This window comes from Pinus tabuliformis, chromosome 6, assembly GCF_031772625.1.
Source record: "Pinus tabuliformis cultivar Carrire ecotype Pingquan chromosome 6, CPIR1, whole genome shotgun sequence".
Taxonomy (NCBI): Eukaryota; Viridiplantae; Streptophyta; class Pinopsida; order Pinales; family Pinaceae; genus Pinus; species Pinus tabuliformis.
In genome coordinates, this window is record NC_142292.1 from 1934639429 (window position 1) to 1934658340 (window position 18912).

Sequence of the window (18912 nt, forward strand, 5' to 3'; positions counted from 1 at the left end):
CCTCACCTTCCAGCTGGGTTTTCTCCTTTAAGGGTTTTCCAAGTTATATCTTCTGTCAAATGTGGTTTGTAAGTTTTTATTTTGTTGTTCTCTATTTTCTACATAATTAAAATTTGTATGCATACACAATAAACAATAATTTATAGATCCTGAAATCTAAAGAGAAATAAACCCTCATAGTGTAGATTTCATATTTTTAAGTATATTTTTATCAGATCTATTATGATGAACTATCAAGTGGAATATCCACGATAATTTGTTGATAAATATGCCTTTCACGACTTTGAGAGTGTAATCTAGGTCTTCAACTTCCTCTAAATCTCTCAAGATTTGTTCCTATCACTTCAACTTCCATTATGACCTTTCAACATCCTTGAATGTGCTCTCTCGATCCTGTGCACTTGTCATGTTTACCATTATCACATGTTAGTTGCATTCACCATTATCATGCACAAGTGTTGCATTCACCATGCACACTCATTGCACTAACCATGCATGCTCATCACATATTATGCACACTTTATATTGTGTTCCAATTGCATCTTGAAAGAAGTTAGAATTTAACGTGCTCTTTTCTTTAGCTTGTCAAACATTTGCTAACTTTGCCCCTAAAGCACATGATACATTCCCTTGCCCCCCTGCACCCCATCATGCCCATGCTTCATTTATATCATGCTCATCTAGGCCACATTCATATGTATGTATCATGTTCTCCTATTTCAAGGATACTTTTGCATTACACTCTTCAAAAAAAAGTTTAACCTAAAACAAGACATTATATAAGTGACACTTATATTGCTCCATTTTGCTCTCTCCCTTCGAATCTAACAAACTCAAAATGATTGAATCACGTATTTATGTTACCCAAATCACATTCTTTGATCATTTGGAGAGAATTTTAAGAAACACAATCATTACACAACCCAATATTTAAGAGATTGCACAATGTCCATCCCATATAAAATTATTGCAATTTTAAATTTTATATAACAACTCATAAAATATAATAAATTTAAGTATGCCAACATAAATTCATCTTAACTAAAAATCTTTTAAATACAAATTACATTATTTTTAAATTTATCTAAATATTTAATAGATATTTACTTTTATTATAAAATTACAATTCATTATGAACAAAATTACTATTGAGGGGTTTTCGCAGTGTATTATATTAGATATCATTTTTGGGATTCAACTATGTTAAGTGATTCATCTATGACCATTTCGTGATTTTTGAATTGTCCACTTAGCACTCATTATATTAGATATCATTTTTGGGATTCAACTACATTAAGTGATTCATCTATGACCATTTCGTGATTTTTGAGTAGTCCACTTAGCACTCATTGCATTGGGTGATGCTCACAGGGTTGAAGAAGTGGGATTGACACTAGTGAAATGAATCACATAGCGCCAATCATCACTTCCGGGGCTTGCACCCGGTAACCAAGACTTCCCAAGAGGTCACCCATCCTAGATTGTCTTTAGCTCAAGCGCGCTTAGTTGAGGAGTTTTCCTCACAATCAAGCCCACTTAGCTTGCTACCCCATTTCTAAAACCTTAGCAAGTATTGTGCCTCATGAAACATTCAAGTAGAGTTCCCTTTACTCTTTTGAATTTAAGTATTGAGGGGTTTTCACAATGCATTATATTAGATATCATTTTTGGGATTCAATTGTGTTAAGTAAGTCATTCATCTATGACCATTTCCATGAGAGGTAGTCGTAACTGACTAATTTCTCGTGATATTTAAATAGTCCACTTAGCACTCATTGCATCGGGTGATGCTCATAAGGGTGAAAAAGTGGGATTGAAACTAATGAAATGAATCACATAACGTGAATCATCACTTGTATTAATTCTTTTTAAATGTCAATTTTAATTATTTTTTTATTTCCCTAGATATTTAATAAATTCCAAATTAAAATAAAATTTGTATTATATTTTAAAATTACATTTATCATAAACAAAATTACTATTTATAATTATAATTTTCTTCTACAACTCCTTTCCAAATCCTTGTTTAAATTCTCATGATCTTGCTTAAAATTTTTCCATACACCTTCCTTTAATTCCCTCATAAGCGTTTGGAATCTTGCTGGATAAAAGTTTCCGTAACAACTTCCTCCCAAAGTGTTGCCTAAAGAAGAGAGAAATAAAAAAAATTCAATTGTACCTTATCCATGCTCTATACTCAAACCAAAAAATTGAGTTTCCTCCTTGTTCGAGCTTTCCATTGCATCCCTTCGACTATAGCTGTCACGCCCCTACACCTGCGGTAGTCTTCCAACCGCTTATAGCGAGGTGCGGCACCACCGAACGCTTTCTTTTCACCAATACTAACATTCATGGACTACGCCTAATTCACTTGTCCTTACTTAGTTTGTGTTTCGCAACCAAGTAAAATTACATTTATCCTTTATACCAATGAACACCCATACTCATTCATTATCCACAACAATTATAAAAGACAATAACAATTGCACAGTATAAAGGGGAGGGGCAACTCCCGAACAAGTTTGCCCGACAATATATTATAATCAATCTTTCTTCATAATAATACAATCATCACAAGTAATGCTTGGCAAACTCTAAGCCAATACTTAGCTTCTTTTACAATATAGGCAAATCGGCCTTTTACAATAACCATGTGCACGCCTTGCACAAAGGGTGGGTGCTCACCCGAGTCACCAAGACACTCTAGTCAATCCCAGCACAAATCTGCAATAAAGACAACCCTGGGAACACCTTGCCCAACCCACAATCGGCTCCAAGTAACACCCAAAACTGCGCCCTCAAGACATGCGAATGAGCTATGCGCACTCCCTCCAAATCTACGCACTTCTTGTTCACGCTTGAGCTTGTGCGAGTTGCCTTGTTCGAACTACTTGTCAAATGAATCCTCCACGCACATAATATATATGCGTGCTAACATGGTTTCACTGTGGGTGGTGGCACTCCAGCCGACCCCCAAAACATGGTTATCACACCGCTGCGTGCGCCCAAGTACATGTCGGCCTGCCCGCACATCTCTTCCACGCACATCGAGTATATATCCACAATCGTTCCATCGCATTTCCCAAGTGTCGTAAAACTTTCCACTTGTTTCGTCGCATAAGGTTCTCCATTTCGTCGCACCGTCACAGCGCACTCGTGCGCCTGCGCCCGCCCGTGCGCCCGCGTGCCCGTCGTCCGCCCGTGCGCCCGCGTGCCCGTCGTCCGCCGCGCCCGTCGCCGCGCGCCGTCGTCCGCCCGCGCGCCCATCGTGCACGTCGACTCGCCCGATGCCCAACCGCGGTCGTGCCCGAAGGCCTTACATTCTCCTCCACCTAAAATCGTTGTTGTCCTTGACAACATACCATCCCGGTAACCATCCACCAAGATCATCACTATCCATGATGTCAACTCCTCCACATAAGGCAAACATCCCTGCAACATATGTAGAACTCCATCTCCATCATGTCTCACCTTAGTGACCAACTGCCACCAAGATAACCATACCAAGGTATGCACCTCTATGGTATGTCCTCCATCAGATATCATCTCGGTCCATGATGATCGACCCCTCTGCCACAATTTCCACTGCAACATCTCATGTCGACCTCATCATGTGTCACCATGTGAACCTCTGTCATGATACTCCAACAAAATGCCAACACACCTCTGCACACTTCGCGACCCCATGTCTGAACTAGTTGGGTAGCTAATCCAACTGTCATGCTCAAACCATGAGAGTGAACATCCTCATGCCATCATCAGTTGTTCCTCAAACATCCTGCCACATCCTTGACTCATCAAGAATCTATCTCCATAATCCATGCTCAAGTCTACGGAAACTCCACCCATCTGCAACATGTCATGATGCTTGATGCCAAGCCATCCCTGCACCATCAGTCATACTTGCTCAACATGTTTAAGGACTCACTGCCATGAGTAGCTAACAATGAGCCCCATCTTCTTCATCCATCTAAGAAGATGTAGAGGGAGTAGAGCCTGAAGGCTCTCCCTCACTAATCAACTCAATCCATCTATCAGGATCCTCAATCTCCATCCTTTGTAGATAAGCAACCCGGTCTTCCTCCTGGACATCCGGTCTCACATATACCTCCTCCTCATCATCATCATCCTCAACCAACTCTAGCCTTCTTGACAAAGGCAAGATGCTATCTGAAAGTGATCTAATGACCAATGACTGCTCGGTAAGCTTTGCCTCAATAGTAGACAACTACTTACTCATGTCTCCCATTCTCTTCTCATCCTCCATTTGCATCACTCCCAACTTACAAACATGCCTTGTCACACCAATGGGTACATCTTCCCTTCCATCATAAATGTAGAGCTTCTTCAAATGTGGAACAATCATAGCATCAAATTGTTTCATGAATTCCATCCCCAATACAGCTTCATAGTCATTAATCCGCACTATAGTGAAGGCAATCTTCCCTGTCCATTCACCAAGTGTAGTGTCCACCCTCTCAGCTATACCAAGAATCTCAATAGGAGGAGAATTCACTGTCTTCATTTGTGCCTTTGCCGGTACAAATTTCAGCGCAATCCTTCTCGCAGTATCTTCACCCATGAAGTTGTGAGAAGCCCCACTATCCAACATAGTGAGTACATCAGCACCTCCAACCTTCATTCGAACATACTCCAATCTGTTCCTCTCAGGATCTCTCCTAGAGACCACATCTGTAGTAGCAGAAGCACCAAGTATCTGCATCATCCCCACAGAAGCACCTTCATTCTTCGCATCAGATTATGCAATAGCAGCCACCTTTGGTTTAGAAGGACAATTCTTCACCGTGTGTGGTCCAGCACATATCCAACACTTCAAGGCTTTCTTCGTGTTCGAACTATCATCTGATTTCGAAGCATCATCCTTCTTCTTATCTTTCGGTTTATCAGACTTCTTCTTCCTGTCATTAGAAGTCTCATCATAATGCTCCACCAACTTGTCAACAACAGCAAAAGCTTCTTCAAGTGTCCTAATCTTCTGCCTCTTCACTTCATTGCGTGCCCAAGGCTTCAACCCAATGATGAAGTTGAACACCTTGCCCCTCTCTGCCATGTTAGGAAGTTCCAGAGCTGCACTTGCAAACTCCCTCCGATATGCTTGTAGGTTCTCGGTCTGCTTTATGTACTTAATTTTTGTCCTTGCTTCCCATGTTTCATCTTGAGGACTAAAATGGGTCTGCAAAGCTTTCTTCATGTCATCCCACGAAGTGATGTCATCAGCACTAACATTGGCAATCTGATCCAACCTCCTTTGCCACCACATCTTAGCATCCTTTGTTAAGAACTGAGCAGCTACCTTGACCTTTGTCTCATCATCAGATAGACCCAATCGTTCCAAGTATTGCTCCATGTCCCATAGAAAGTTGCCAAGAGTCTTTGCATTCCTTGTGCCATCATAAGATTCCGGTTCCTTGACCTTCACATGAGGCACTCCTCCACCCGCGTTATGCCTCACGGCCTTCTTCAACGCCGCTATCTCATCCTTGGCTTCGTCAAGAGCTTTCTTCAAGTTCACAATCTCTGCAAGACCCTGATCCCTTGCTTCTTCAACCTCCTTGACCCTTACTTCAAGTTGTGTACACATAAGATCAGTGTACTCATATTGTGTCCGGAGTTCATCGTGTTGTGTTCGGAGTTCATCGAGCTCTTCCTTTATCTTCGAATTGGCCTCTTGTTCCTTAGCAAACAAGTCCATCTTCTTATCCCAAGAGGTCTCCATATCCTCCATCTTTTCCAACACCTTTTCAATGAACCCAATAGTAGTATTTTTCACAACGTGACTAGACCCAGCCTGAGATTCAGCTGCCATCTCTAACAACCTATTTCTTCTTTGCAATCTAGTTTCGACCATCCAACAGCTTCACCAAGTCACCTGCAACCCAAGTCCTTGATGCAACACTTATCAGGAAGTGTTTCACCAACCTCTTTCACCTGCAAGTACCCTTTCCACTGTCACGAGCAACCCTGCTCAACGGCTTCAAACCGAAGTCTTGTTCTCACCTGTCAAGTGTGTACCAGCTTCAATGCTTCAACACCTGAACCTGTTCACAAGCTTCAAACCTGTACTTCGTCACGAGCAACCCTGCTCTAACACCAACTCAAACCGAGCTCTGATACCACATGTCACCCCCCTACACCTGCGGTAGTCTTCCAACCGCTTATAGCGAGGTGCGGCACCACCGAACGCTTTCTTTTCACCAATACTAACATTCATGGACTACGCCTAATTCACTTGTCCTTACTTAGTTTGTGTTTTGCAACCAAGTAAAATTACATTTATCCTTTATACTAATGAACACCCATACTCATTCATTATCCACAACAATTATAAAAGACAATAACAATTGCACAATATAAAGGGGAGGGGCAACTCCCGAACAAGTCTGCCCGACAATATATTATAATCAATCTTTCTTCATAATAATACAATCATCACAAGTAATGCTTGGCAAACTCCAAGCCAATACTTAGCTTCTTTTACAATATAGGCAAATCAGCCTTTTACAATAACCATGTGCACGCCTTGCACAAAGGGTGGGTGCTCACCCGAGTCACCAAGACACTCTAGTCAATCCCGGCACAAATCTGCAATAAAGACAACCCTGGGCACACCTTGCCCAACCCACAACCGGCTCCAAGTAACACCCAAAACTGCGCCCTCAAGACATGCGCATGAGCTATGCGCACTCCCTCCAAATCTGCGCACTTCTTGTTCACCCTTGAGCTTGTGCGAGTTGCCTTGTTCGCACTACTTGTCAAATGAATCCTCCATGCACATAATATATATGCGTGCTAACATGGTTTCACTGTGGGTGGTGGCACTCCAGCGGACCCCCAAAACATGGTTATCACACCCCTGCGTGCGCCCAAGTACATGTCGGCCTGCCCGCACATCTCTTCCACGCACATCGAGTATATATCCACCATCGTTCCATCACATTTGCCAAGTGTCGTAAAACTGTCCACTCGTTTCGTCGCATAAGGTTCTCCGTTTCGTCGCACCGTCGCATTGTTACAGCGTGCCTGTGCGCCCGCGCGCCCGTCGTCCGCCCGCGTGCCCATCGTGCACGCCGACTCGCCCGACGCCCAACCGCGGTCGTGCCTGGAGGTCTTACAATAGCCCTCCCGGTCAAGAGTAGCCTTAAAGACAGTGAGGACATTTTGTCCATAAAATTTCGAATATTCTGTCAGTCTAAAGTTAAACTTGAGGCATGGTCAAGGTGTGAAACGAAGGAATGTTTGCAATACCAGTTATAATCTATGTTACACGGGAAACATTCCCAAGAGTTGGGAAACCCGTTCCAATGGTTCCCACACTCCCGGGAACTTTGGAACTATATGGGAACGTTCCCTTTTCAGCAGGAGCTGCAATGGGAGCTTGGGAAAGTTCCGGGAGCTTTGAAGACTATTTTTTTTGGAGTTCTGGCGTTCCCTAAGGTTGGGGAATACAAAGTTTTTAGAGAAATATGCTGAACTACCCACAAAACATGAGCCTAAGTTGAAACCTTCGCAGGAAGAAAGGCCAAAGACATCCTTAACACCGATATCCTTAATTGAGAAACTGGAGCAATCCCTTGATGGGTTAAGGAAGTGTGTGGCACCTCGATGTAAGGGCGATATCTGGGATGTCATGTTGATGAGTATTTCTTTTGTTGTTTATGTATATATATCACAGAAGATTGTGTTTGCATATTGTATGTGGCAGTCAATGCTTAAACATTAGAGTTGCTTTACTTTTTCTCTTAAGAATAACTAGAGAAACATAGGTAAAACTGTTCCTTTGTATTTTTAAGCCAGATTGTTTCAAAGACTCGTCATGTGTCATAATGAACTTGACATTTTAATATTTTATATATATAAAAGGAAGAGACTCACGAAGAGAGACACCCACAGAATATATTTATATATAACTTTATAAGAGATATTATATATTATATATTTAAATTAATTTTAATGTTTGAATATTTTGATTCAATATTAATTTTGATAATTATATAAATTACATAATTAAAAAAATATTTTATATTTTTATATTTTATATTTTTTTTATTATATAATATTAACGCTCCCGATTAGCAACTCTAGCCACCCTTACCAAAGTTCCGAACCTTCCCACGTTCCAAAAACTCATGCAACATTGGTTATAATCCTAAGAACTTAACAGGGTTAGTTCAGAGAAGAGGAGCTCATGGCTGCAGCCCCCGCTTCCCCTCATTTGCAAGCCGTTATAATCCTAAGAACTTAACAGGGTTAGTTCAGAGAAGAGGAGCTCATGGCTGCAGCCCCCGCTTCCCCTCATTTGCAAGCCAATTTGGAGCAGGAGAAGAAATTTAGTGCTCGAGGGACTTCAAAAACCGTCCCCACTTCTTCTAGGTATGTAAACGAATAACCTTAATTATTCTGCGCAGGCTTGCATGCATTTTTATCTGTGATTGGCGTTGTAATGTCAAATTATTGCCAATGAGCTTTAGCTGAACATGGACCTTTGGGCACACAAATATTGGATTCGCCCTGGTGTCCATCAATCTTATAGCCCGCATCGAACATTGTACAGTCACTCTAGATCGGGAATTGGGATTGAAAATGGCTTCTGTGGCCCCTTCCGGCCGTCGTTCTCTGGTAAGGTCGATCTGGTAATAAATCCTTTACCAGGGTTTTATTCCGGTTGTGGTCTGCGCAGCCCTAATGGCATGGGTTTCAAAGGAATGAGGTCAGGTTTTGTACCTGGGCGATTTTGGCCAAATAGCTACTCCATTAAAGGGTTGGCTGCACGTAACCGGCAATTTTACCTGAATAGCTATCCTCTAAACCTGGCATCTAAGGCTAGGGAAGTCCATGTCATGCAGCACACATTTCCAGATGGAAATACGGTACTTAAACTAAAACATCATGTCTGCAGGGGTAAATCTTTGGCAGCAATTAATGAATCTGTTTGTCATCCACAACTTAAGGAATCTGGAGATTTTGTAGATCAAGATGTAGGGAGTTCAATTCTGCAGGGATGGACACCACCCAGATATGTGTGGAGAGCTCTGACCGCGTGGATGATAGCAGGTCAGGTGATTGCCAGGGTTTTGAAGGGCAAAATCCATTCGAAAAATGTTTTCCAGCAGCTTGAGGTGGTTGGGCCTGGTTCCACTGGAGTTTGCTTGCTGACAGCTGCATTTGTGGGGATGGCTTTCACCATTCAGTTTGTGAGGGAGTTTACTAGACTGGGCTTGACTAGATCAGTTGGAGGAGTGTTGGCTCTCGCTTTCTCGCGGGAGCTCAGCCCGGTTGTTACAGCTATCATCATTGCAGGCCGAGTTGGCAGTGCGTTTGCTGCAGAGTTGGGCACTATGCAGGTATCTGAACAGACTGATACATTGAGGGTGCTGGGAACAGATCCTGTGGATTACCTTATAATTCCACGGGTTTTGGCGTGTTGTTTGGCTTTGCCAATTTTGACCTTGATCTGCTTCAGTGTATCCTTAGCTGCTAGTGTTTTGTTGGCTGATGGAGTCTACAATGTAAGTGCCAACATTATCTTGGAGTCTGCAAGAAGGTCTTTGGACCCCTGGGACATTATCAGTGCAATGGTAAAATCTACAGTTTTTGGTGGACTGATTTCTGTAATAAGTTGTGCATGGGGAGTTACAACTGTAGGAGGGGCAAAAGGTGTAGGGGAGTCTACAACTTCTGCAGTTGTAATCTCCTTAGTTTGTATCTTCGTTGCAGATTTTGTGCTGTCATGGTGCTTTTTCCAAGGTGCAGGAGATGCTCTTAAGGCTGCTATGGGCTAGTTTCTAGCTCGGTATGACTATTGTCATTTGACAACATGTGCATATGTAAACTGGCTGTTAAAATATGCATGTTCTTTGAGAAAGAATTTATTGCAATCATTTTATGTTAAATTGTTGCAGAGCCATTGTCACCTGAACAGCGAGCGAAGCAGAGTTAGCAGCCATCTGACAAGCTTGCATTTTGATGTTTCATAAATATAGATCTATAGCCAATGTTCCACCAAGGTTCCGGGACGAGGGGGCGCGGGAGCGGCCTATGCAAAAGCTCCCCACTATTTTTTAGGAAACGTGGGGAGCGTCAAGGTCTTAAAAACTTATAAATATAAAATATAATTTATTAATTGAGTCCACTATGACAATTTGGTTTGAATTGAAAAGCTGCAAAGCATGATCATTGATATGAATATCATTATCTAAATTTCTAATATCATATAAAATAATAAATTTAAAATTCTAATTTATAATCATACATTATAACAAAATACAAAGACAGCAATACCACCATCTTCAGCATTCTCATAATACACAACAAACCTCAACAATGTCATTGTAGAAGATCACTGTAGATCTATTCTTCTGCATCTCTGTTATCAATAAAAGATCTTAATCTCAGAATCTTAACACTTCTGTCCTCTGCAACTTCAACAATATGTTGTCAAGGCAACTCTGTTCAGTTCTAGGCCAAACTGCTATAATCATTGGTGAGTTTTGCCCATCTGTACATAGTATCAATTACAAGGATATACAAAACAACAGTGTTTTGTTATGCTCGTGTGAATTCTATTGTCAATTGTATCCTTGTTGAAGAGTGACTGTTGTGCAGACTCCTGATGGCATAACAAGATGCTGATGCCTCTGTCCACTGATGCACATTTGTGTCTAGAACATTACTCATACTTCTATCATAACTCCAAAAATCTGCAATCTAAACCTGTAGCTTCCATATCTGACAATTTGGCTATATGTATTACAGCTTCTGCTCCTTTACTTTGAAACTATTGTTTAAATTCAAATTACAATGACCTCAAGGATTACTGTAACTTGATTATACAGATACTTGTAAGACACCAGTTAGGGTTACTTAGAGAAATAAAAAATACTTCAACGTGATCGGTGTGTCTTTTAAAAAACAAGCACTGCCACACAAAAGTTAAGTTAATTTGATGCTGAACTTCTTTGCCTTCTAATAATTCTTATCGTCACAAACTGAATTCTTCACAAGAGGGAGCCTCTGATGTTGATCATCCATAGTGAATCTTGAAGAGCCGAGCTTTGAGAGAAGCAGAGAAGCATTGATGAGTAACCACTTCAGGGATGATCTCCGCACAGAATGTGTATGGTAATATTGAGCAGCAACCACAGATAAATGAATTTGTTTGGATCAAACCCAGAATTTGTCTAATCAAAGGGCCGACGGTTCATAGTGATAGAAATCCTCAAGATCTGTCTTCAATTCTGTCTAATATGTGCACTCCAAAATTCCTGCAAATAACCAAATCACATTACCAATGTGATAGCCATATCAAGGGTCCATTCTACAATCTACAATGTTCCGACAGATGCCATCGAGGTTCCATGCATGGGAGTGATCAGATCTAGTAATAACAACACACACAGCGCGCGAAGTCTGTGTGTGTTGTTATGTGTTTACCCTGTTGTTTTTATAACATGAAACAGTTAAATTCCAAAACCCTATGCTTAGTTTAACTGTTAATTAAAGATTAGTTTTAGGGTTAAGTTAATGAAAATTGTTTTTTTTGCATAAACATGTGCCACGTCCCCCCACGCCCCCTCTTGCTCCCCACGTCCCCCCACGTCCCCTTTTTCGGAAACGTCCCCTCAGGAAAGGGAAACGAATCCCTGGCACGCCCCCTTGAGTTTCCTCATTTTTGGGGTCATGGGGAAACGTCCCCTACTCGTCCCCAAGTCTCCAGAGCACGGGGGAGCGAGGAAACTAGACCCCTTGGGGGGTGAGTCCCCGTGGAGCATTGTCTATAACGTTGAAATATTTGTTGGGTGCTGTCAGGATTTCATTTTATTTCTGAAGGTTGTTTTTCTTTATATGACGGTAGTGTCATGATTTTGGGATCCTTTCTCGTGAAACAATAGTTGGGCATTTCTTCATATATGCTCATTCTCGTTGTTGAACATTCACCAAATAGTTCTTTACATAATCCAAAGTTGTATACGAAGAAACCATTTTTTTCCTCTAATACTATCTAATTCTAACTGCTTAGGTCATTTTAGTTCCTTTGGTTATGTATATTTTATGAGGAAGCATGATTTTAATAAATTTATCTTTTACAGATACGCTCAACTAGCAATGAATCTGTGAAATGGCAGCTTGGGTCTTCAAAATATTTTCTTTGGGCGAAGCATAACTTATATTTTCTTTGGGCTAAGCATAACTAATTTGATGTAATTTTTTTGCTTGTGCACTAGAGTGACTACTGAATTTGAACTACGATGCTTATGTGAACGCACGCATGTTTCTTTTATAATTCATGTATTGTTGTCCTTTATCAGAAGCAAGGAAAACAAAATCTATCAGGCCATATTGGGATTTAAGCACCTTGTTTAAGCATATATCTCGCATTTTTCGTATCAGCTCCTCGTGATAATCCTATGCTCTTAGCCATGGTTAATTAAGTCTCTATTTTGAAGAAGTGAAAATTCTTAGTAGTATATGATACATGTTCTAAGCGGCTAGATTGGTTTTATAGTGGGTCCAGAACTATCTAAAAAGCGGAACTTTGTGTTGATGCTACAAATATGCATGTGACAATGTTATAGTCTTGATTTTGGTTCATAGAGCTCCTCAAGAAGGTTTTCTAACATTTTGTCAGAATTGAGCTCCTCAAGAACGTTTTCTAACATTTTGTCAGAATCTTTCAGATGTGAACTGTGTAGCAAATTTCCCTGTCCGGCGTTTTGAGTGGATACTCCACCCATCATTATGGACCAGAAAGCAAGCCTTTTTATTTTTCAAAAATATTCTTCATCTCTATTTTACATTGTATGCATTACTTTTTTAGTGAATATATCTGATTATTCCACATATTCATATACATCTTTTACAATATGGATATTATCTTCCTTATTGGTGGTTTAAACTTGACCTTATGTAAGTGAAAGGCACCAGTTTTATTTTCTCTATCAAGACATCTCCTTTGATGATGAAACTTTTGCCAGGTCCTGAGGATGAACCACAATAGAGGGTTTGAAACATCGACCAATGAATATTGATGATGTGATTAATCTGAAAATCAATTTCAAAAAATCAATATGGATCACAAAATTCTGAGATCAAAAATTCTTGTCTAGTGATTTTTTGATCCAGAAGATCGTGACAGTTCAGGTTTTTATGAAAGCAAAATCCTCTGTTTGTAGGAGGAAAAGAGCTCAAAATCTTTGGCCAACATCAACAACAGAGAATTTCAGCTTCTAGATGTCCAGAAAGCATTATTGAAGGTACTTTGTGGTAAATCGTGGATGCAGTTTGTTTTTCTCTTTTGGATGTTACATTGATCTCTTTATCTGGCACCTTCTCATACACAATCTAATTTTATAAATTGTTTAAGCCATTTTTAATGCCTTGCTACCCTTAACCATAATGTTTGTAGCTTTTTATCTTCGATTGTGCTTCTTGATCCAAATTGCCTGCTTGGCATTTCTGAATTATTATATGCCAAGACAAACCTAGACATCAAAATTATTTTGTCCAGTTTCATTGACTTTTTCCTAACATCATAGTAGACCATTAAATATCATCTCTTTAAATCATTCTCTAAGTTGTATTTGGCTTCCATTTGCTTTAAGGAAAGCCAGTTCTGTCAACATATTTCAGTAAGTGCGTCAATCCGTTACGGAAAAGGGGTCTCAAAGATCTTGATATAAGTCATCATTATGGAAGGGTCATTTAGAGAGGTATTGAAGCCCAATCAAATTTGACTGTGGCAAGGGCATATAAGAATATCCGTTGGTGTTACAATACCTAGCATAACCTTTTAGCTCATTAGAGGATTATACAATAGAACTCACGTCGTACAATCTTAACCAAGTGCAATTGTAATTCCATCACAGAAAATGCAACAGAGTTAACTAGAGTGCAGTTGCATCGTGTAAGATTCAATTAGCTGCACGTACATAATGCAATTACTTGATTCACTTCACATCAAGGGCTCAAGTTATAACACAAAATGAATTAGAATAATTTACTAACTAGACATAATTACAAAATATGGTAATCATTTCAAATTCTAACTGCTTATGTTTCCATTTTGTGTGTGTTTTGCTTCAGCAACTACATCTTCCTGTACCTATTAGCTTCTTTGTTTGATCTGTCATCCCTTTACCTTTGCAATATCTGCATGTTCTGTAGCAAACCCTGTGATGAATTGGCTCCTTGCAACCTAACCTTGTGGTGTCTACACACTTCACAACCCAACCTTGCATCAAAACCTGCAACTTATCTAACACTACTTACTGGTGTTGTCCTGCTATGCCAACCTAACCTTGCAATCCACTTTCTAAACAGCAACCTATCCTCGTGGTTTGCATTGTAGCCTGCATCATCATCTGATCCTTAGTGAATAATTCATTATGAATTTCTAATTTTGTGGAACATCATCTGGTCATATTTAGATGCGTCTGACACTTTTTGTAGTAATTGTTCTGATTTTTGGCCTGCAATAGTTTGGCTTCAAAAGGCTATTCTTCAGCTGTTTCAGTGGCAAGCAAATTCTGTGAAAATTGTTACACGCATTTTGCTTAGAAATGATCCTTCCTAAGCTATTCAAAGCAGACATGACATGCTAAGGAGTATTCAATACTAACTCCACATGTTATTTCAAGTCTATATCATTTTTCCATAAACTCGAGAATCCCTATAATCTTTTCCTCTACTGTCAGGCGTTGTGACAATTGTTCTTGCCAAAGAGCAGTCTTCCTCTCCTCAGCTTCTTGGAGTTGTTCATATTGTTGGACTTTGTAGTGCATTCCATCAAAACTTTAAGATTGTCATGGAAAACATATAAACATGCCATCAACAAGCGAATTCCATTTTTAACCTTCGCAACTTAATCAGTGGTTTCTAGGGTTCGGTGCAATCTTCAAAAACCTCCAAGTCTTTCTTCTCAATGGTCATTAACTTCCAGTCGGGTCTCGAAATTCTTTTGCTTCAACACCCATCAATGTCTGCATTGATTGCACAAGCAACAGTAACTTAGTCTCCAGCACTTGCCAATATTTCACCTGAGATACTTCCTCTACTTCTTTCTCCTGAAGCATGGTTATTCTTGGCTAATATATCTTTGACTTTCTTTGAGCAATAACAAAAGATTTCAAATCAACAACAGCCTTCAAACCTTAATTTGAAATACACACTTCTTTCAACTTAGTGATTTCAACTTTATGTAAGCCCAATTTCTTATTTAGCCAAATATTTTCTTTATCATTTACTTTTTTGTGCAAAACATAATGTTTGTATTGCCAGCTAAATGCATTATATTGGCTATATTATCTTCAAATGAAAACAAGCTAGTCACATTGGTCATATTGGTTGTAATCAAAAGTATTACTTTAAGTTGTATTCTATCTATTTGACTTTTTTTATCTTCTTGGTGGTCGGACCCATCCCATCTCCGATGGCCTCCACCATCCCTGTCTTCCATTGTTTACAGACCTCCGTTTTCTCACATCTGCGTTCTTCATTTCCTTCCATCGCCCATTTCCCATCATTGGATTTTCATTGGTTAGACCTTTGGAGGCTAAGTTTTTAACTTATGACTTTTAAATGTGAGGGAGAGAATCTCTGATTGTGCATTTTGTATTACATCGAGTTATTGGATGGGTGACCCAAATACTTTGGTTAATTTCTAACCGCAACAACTGGTTTACAACTGGTTTAATTATTAATTGCACATTTATTGCCTTAAATTACTTATTAATGTAAATCTATTGAATAAAAAGCATACCTAAGATTTAAACACAAATAAAATAAATAGTTGAAGCACATTAAGCAATCTCATCCACATGCATGCACAGATTTATGCCCTTCAAATTTATTGTTTCATTAATGGAATTTTCTGCATATAAGGGCTCCCATCGTGCAAAAATAACCCTATGAGGAACTATACAAATATAACAAAGCCTGGAGAGATTTCAACTAATCAAACCCTCTACATGTCTATCCTTTGATCTTTATTGGCAGATATGGATTCTTCTTCCTCATTGTTCCTTGCTCTCTTCCTCAAACCCTACATACTTTGGTGAAAGTCCTTCTACACCCAATCACTAAGAGCTCATTATCTCTCTGCTTCTTGTGTTAAAAAATGTTGTTTCTCCTTTAGCCTAGGCTTCCTTCTATAAGTTTGAGTTATTGAACAATTCCACAACCCTAATATCCTAAGTGATTGATAGTTGAGATTAGATTTCAAGATCACTTAAAATTAAAGATTGAGATTCATTTTATTCATTAATGCAAATAACCTTTGCATTTCATTATGTGAACTCACATTTTCTTATAAAAAATTACTTTAATAATGCCATTAATTAAAGTAATTGCCAAGGTTAAGATACCTTGGGACAACTTCCATAAGTCTAGATACTACGACCTCTGTGGAAGTACTTGTCTGATGCTACCATCAACAACACTCACTCTTAGTGAGGATGATACTTCTTGGAGAGCCCCTTGGTACTAGCTTCCCTCTGGTCTTGGCACAATGTCCCATGGGCCATCTTTCACCATGACTTTCTTCCAAACCTCTTGGTTTGTTTCCTCTTCGATGATGCCACTGATCAATGCCATGTAGCTTGGAAACTTCTTTGAAGATTTGCTCTCCTTGACTGTGCTCTTAGGAGCCTCCACATGCTCGTGAGCATCCTTCAATGTTTACTCAAACACCTAAGGTCTCTTAATAGAACTAGAAGGAGCTACTCCTTGAATTGAAAGTCTCTGCACATTGTTCCACCTTTAGAGCCTCCTACTCCTCGTACTCTATCACTATTGGTGGCAACTCATGAGACTTCATAGATGCCAAGTTCTTGTTGAACTTAACAACTCTACTCACAATTGTCTTCATCTGTGTTGGTATGAAGATTCTATAAGTTTTTGAGGTCTCGCCATTTCCAACAAATATCCTATCCTAACCTAAAGGCTCCAGCTTTGTCCTCTTCTCCAAAAGAACATGGATGTTTATTGGACAACCAAATATCCCCAAGTGTCTTATCTTTGGCTTCACCTCTATGAATGTCCCCTCAAGAGTCTTGTCCTCCACTATCTTGTGAGGACTCTCATTCTATACATGCACTGTAGTATTACATGCCTTTGCCTAAAGAAACATAAACAAAACTTGGTCATGTAGCATAGACTTGGCAGGATCAATTTCTTTTTGCAACCCTATTCCGTTGGGGGTTGTACGAGACCGTGATCTCCCTCTTGATCCTTGCCACCTTGCAAAAATTCTTGAAGTCATTGGAGGTTTACTCACCTCCATTATCAGATCTTAAGACCTTGATCTTCTTGCATGTTTGTTTCTCCACTTAGGCCTTGAACTCCTAACACTGATTGAAAAACCTCATCCTTGGTCTTCATGAAGAACCAAATTTTTATGGAACAATCATCAATGAACATGATATAATATTATTCTCCCTAACTGATGCCATTGACATCAGTCCACACACATTTGAGTCACACATTTGGGTGAATGAGATCCAAGATCCCCTTGGACCTACCTCTGTTGTTTGGAAAAACAACCTTGGCATTATTTCCAAGTGTACACCATTTGCACACAAAATATTGCTTAATACTGAAATCTAGTAGACCAATGGCAATCTTCCTCAGGATCAAGAATGCCTTGTAGTGTAGGTGTCCCAACCTCCCGTGCTACAACTTGCACAAGTTGTCACTATCATGTACCAAATCTTGAACATGATTGCCCTTCAACCTGTATAAGTTTCCCTCTCTAACCTTGATACATGCCCTCAATGTGTCCTAAGAATCAAACACGTGGCCCATGTTTGAGTGACTCGCAATGTGACAAACCCTTTGGGAAACTTCCCCTCTTACATGTAAATATTTCATGTATTTTGATTATAAATTAAAAAGGGCCTGAGAATTTAGACAAATTCCAGAATTTGAGGAATGAGATTGCTTGGGATTTGAAGGAAGCATGACTTATTATTTGATCTGGATTTATATAGGAATACAACAAACTATAGATATAACCATAAATACAAAGATGCAGTAGAAATAACACTTCATTTCATTAATATCAAATACTAAAAAATATGCTTACAAACAAAATGGAAATAAGACTAGCTCGGGCGATGGTAGCTTATCTCTGAGAAAAGATGTGGCGGCTACATGCCTCTGAACTGTGTTACAATGAGGTTCAAAGGCCTATTTATTATTAAGAAATAGTGGAAAATCCTAAACATCCAAAAACCTAACCCTAGGAGATGAAGCCCCAAACTATGGGTCCCGTTTGGGTAAATTGGTACATCAACTTCCCAGGGTCGTAACTTTGGCATACGATTCCCATTTGACGTGCACAATACCTCATTAGAAATATCTATCCGAGGACCATGGTAAATTTTAGGGGCGAATAATCGTCCAAAGGCGAAATTTGAGGGTTTTTACACTTTAAGAGGGCGAATTTTTAATTAAAATAATAAAAACCTTTTTTATATAATTAGCCCTAATTTTATTTAAAAAATAATTAATTTTTTTATTTTAGCCCAAAATAAAAAATGGGCGGATAAACTAACCAAACCTTCATTTGGCCCCATTCGCTGGTTTTGGGAAATCATATCCCCTTAAAATCGCCAAATTTTGATATTTGCTCCTAGTTTGGGAGATTAAAATCGCCATATTTCTGATTTACAGTTTGGTTTTTCTGGTTTGGGAGTGGTTTGTGAAATTGTGAGGGTTGATTTGGTCCTGGGAGGTTAGATTTGTTTTGAAATGGAGGGAAGAGGTTAATTTGTTTTCAAAGGGAGGGCGGCTCCTTGTTTTCATGGATTCAGCCCCTTGTTTCACGAATTCTGGATTCATCGTGTATATGGCTCCCTATTTTCATGGATTCATGGTGTATATGGCTCCCTGGCTCCC

The 18912-nt window shown here is 39.6% G+C and overlaps 1 protein-coding gene across 3 annotated transcripts; it reads left to right on the top strand.

Annotated features, from left to right (window-relative positions):
• Positions 1 to 8114: 8114 nt before the first annotated feature.
• LOC149266927 (protein TRIGALACTOSYLDIACYLGLYCEROL 1, chloroplastic-like) lies at positions 8115 to 10170 on the top strand. 3 transcript variants are annotated; one of them, XM_089431245.1, is made up of 2 exons: positions 8115 to 8393; positions 8512 to 10170. In XM_089431245.1, the coding sequence occupies exons 1-2, from the start codon at positions 8291 to 8293 to the stop codon at positions 9798 to 9800; spliced, it is 1392 nt and encodes a 463-aa protein (XP_089287371.1). In that variant the 5' UTR covers positions 8115 to 8290; the 3' UTR covers positions 9801 to 10170. The 3 variants fall into 3 exon arrangements, with proteins under 3 accessions (XP_089287371.1, XP_089287360.1, XP_089287364.1); XM_089431234.1 differs by having other exon boundaries at positions 8117 to 9811; positions 9921 to 10170; XM_089431238.1 differs by having other exon boundaries at positions 8117 to 8391; positions 8490 to 10170.
• Positions 10171 to 18912: the final 8742 nt, after the last annotated feature.